Source organism: Asparagus officinalis, chromosome 2 (genome assembly GCF_001876935.1).
Source record: "Asparagus officinalis chromosome 2, Aspof.V1, whole genome shotgun sequence".
In the NCBI taxonomy this organism is placed as follows: Eukaryota; Viridiplantae; Streptophyta; class Magnoliopsida; order Asparagales; family Asparagaceae; genus Asparagus; species Asparagus officinalis.
The window spans coordinates 7,280,596-7,283,523 of NC_033795.1; the positions used below are offsets into that span (position 1 = coordinate 7,280,596).

General features: G+C 33.7%; 1 protein-coding gene across 1 annotated transcript; it reads left to right on the forward strand.

Annotated features, from left to right (window-relative positions):
• LOC109830097 (non-specific lipid-transfer protein-like) lies at window positions 8–2,038 on the forward strand. The gene is given in 3 exon segments (XM_020397247.1): window positions 8–296; window positions 298–340; window positions 1,780–2,038. Coding segments are annotated over 3 exon segments (297 nt in total). The 5' UTR covers window positions 8–47; the 3' UTR covers window positions 1,785–2,038.

Genomic DNA, 2,928 nt, shown 5'->3' on the forward strand with positions numbered 1-2,928 from the left:
CCTCCTCCTCTGCTGCTCTCTTCGCTATCCTCTTCGCCTTCGTTCTCATGGCCGCCCCCCACGCACAGGGCGCCATCTCGTGCGGTCAAGCGGTGTCGATGATCTCACCGTGCGTGAACTACGCCCGTGGCCAGGGAACTCTGCCTCCCGGGTGCTGCAGCGGTGTCAAGGCGCTGAATTCAGCTGCCAGGAGCACTCCTGATCGCCAGCAGGCCTGCGCTTGCCTCAAGGCCGCGGTCGGTAAAATCTCCGGTCTGATTCAAGCTCGTGCCGCTGGGATTCCTGGAGCTTGTGGTGTTAGCCTCCCTTACACCATTAGCACCTCCATCAACTGCGCTACGTAAGTGTCTTTCTATATTTCCATTTCTTTACTGAACTTTGTAGGGTTTATTTCTATATATGTCCACTAACCACAAGTTTCTAAAGCAATTTTATGATTAAAAAAGATACGCACTATGGGGTGTTCTTGTTGTGAGCTATTGATGGTCTCACTACATTTCATTAATAATGCACCTAAGAGAGTGTTAACGGCTAGAAAGTAAATGAATACTGAAAAATCTTAAGAAAAAGTACTTTCCTCATTGCTTGCTAAAGGGAGTGTTTGGTTGCATTGTTTTTGAGAAATGTTTTCTCAAAAGTACTGATGCATGGCATTTATGTAATTAAGAGTTTTCTATACATTTCTATAAACTGTGTTTGGCTCCAAAAAAAATTACAGAAATGTTTTCTGTAAAGTGCCCAAAAGTACCAAATTTTATGGAAATTGATTTCCTTCTAAAATGGGAGGAAATCTCTTGGAAATCTAACGCATTCATTATTTAAATAATAAAACTCATTAACTCTTTTCTACAAAGTTCTCACTTTTCTATAAAGTTGGTGGTGTTTGGTTACATTTCTATAAATTATAGGAAATGTTGCTATTTTCCTAAAAGTTATTTTTCATTTTCTTGTTTTGAACCAAACAAGCACAATACAAAAAATAAGAAAATTTGTATTTTTTAACTTCTCAAAACTTTTTCTATAAATTTTTTAAGAAATACAAGGAAATCAAATTTGGGATGAAAAACATTTCCTATAATTTATAGAAATGTAACCAAACACCCCCAAATAATAGAAAATAAAAAGAAGTAAAACCGAGTGACAGTTGATGTAACATCTACTTTCTTATTTTTTTTTCTGACACATGGAAAGTATACAATTAAGATATACCAAACAAAGTGAACATTAATTTATCAATAAGTAGTAACAGGTTAGAAGAAAAATGATTAATATAGAGGTCAACCTTTTTTAATCCCATCACTTTTAACTTGCCAAATACCTCGGGGAAAAGTAGAAACTGAAATCACTTTATCATATTTGTTTTATTTTTTTATATATCTTTTTTTGAGAATCTATACCGGAGTCGAACTCAAAACTATGAGAGCCATATTAAAACTCCTCAACCGTCAACCGTCTGACCACATATGTTACGTTATCAGAAAAGAAAAAGAAAAAAAAAAAGTCAAACAGCTCCTTTAAATGTGTATTCTTGTTTGAGTAAACAAGCCTCATTAATGTAATGAATCAAAATCGTTACATTTTTCCGCCGGCACGTAGACGGTCTTTTTATATGCTACTTGCCCTCTATAACTAATGCACTTGAAACTGGGCCTAAATTGACTTTTGCGCTCAACCCAGTTTAATTTAACGTGGGTTCACAACTTTTCCATAAACATTAGTGGAGGCCTGTATTTATTATCTAATTTTTTTAAGTCCCTCCGTTTCTCATTTGTTTTGCAGTGTGAAGTAAGGCTAGCTCTTTTGAGCTTGTTGTTAAAAAAGTACGTACCGTATATCTAGAAGAGTTGCGAGAATAAAGTGGAGGCTGTTCTCTGCAATTTCCACGTGCCTGTTTTATCTCCCTTATCATTATTTAGATTATGTTTCTGTTGTTCCGTGTGTTTGCCTTGTTTGTTATGTATTTCTGAGGTGTACCATTTTGTGTTGTAACACATCCGTGTATCAATAAATATTTTCCAAGTAGATGATGGTTCCCTCACTTGTGCTCCTCTTCATTTCTTTCGTTTCTTCAATGTATAACTGGGGAAAATCTAAGCCGGATCTAGATACTCTTCACTAGGTAAATATATATGGAAGCTATTATATTCGAAATAAACGACAAAGCTTCTAAATATTATTTAAAGATTTATAAATTAGAAATTGGTATCTCTGAAAATAATAGTGGAGAAGCTGATCTACCTAGACTTTCATATGGTTTAACTCTTTGCCTTTAGATTTACATAATTACCTTAGATTAGTTATTATTATTTTCTTTATTAGGTAGATGCGTTTTTTTACCCAAAAAGAGAATTTTATTCTTTAGTTAATTTTATTCTTTAGTTGTAACAACTTGATATGCATGGCAAATAAAGTATTGGCACAAAATCTCTTGGAAAGTATCTAATTCCTATCCAAACGGAAGGACTTGATAATTAACTTAGTTTGGACTTCAAAGGCTAGATGGTGGTTATAAATTTATTTGCTTTTAGCAAGTTATATGCAATAAATAAGCAATCTATCATAACTATGGCGTTATGACGAATCCCCATGATTAAATTAATATCAATCATATGAAAACATATAAAAAATATCGAGAAAACGAAACACACACACACACACATATATATATATATATATATATATACATATATATATATATATATATATATATATATATATATATATATATATATATATATATAGCGTGTTTAGCTTGTAGTCTTTATGTTCATGAGCGAATGAGGAGAAAACATACGTTTACTAAATTATGGAGGAATACAATATGAATCTTCCAACTCCACTCACAAAAATCCCAAACACAACCCCAAAAATGCCTAATACATCTTTCTCAACATAAAGAGCTAGCAAAATAGAGCTGCAAACAAGGAT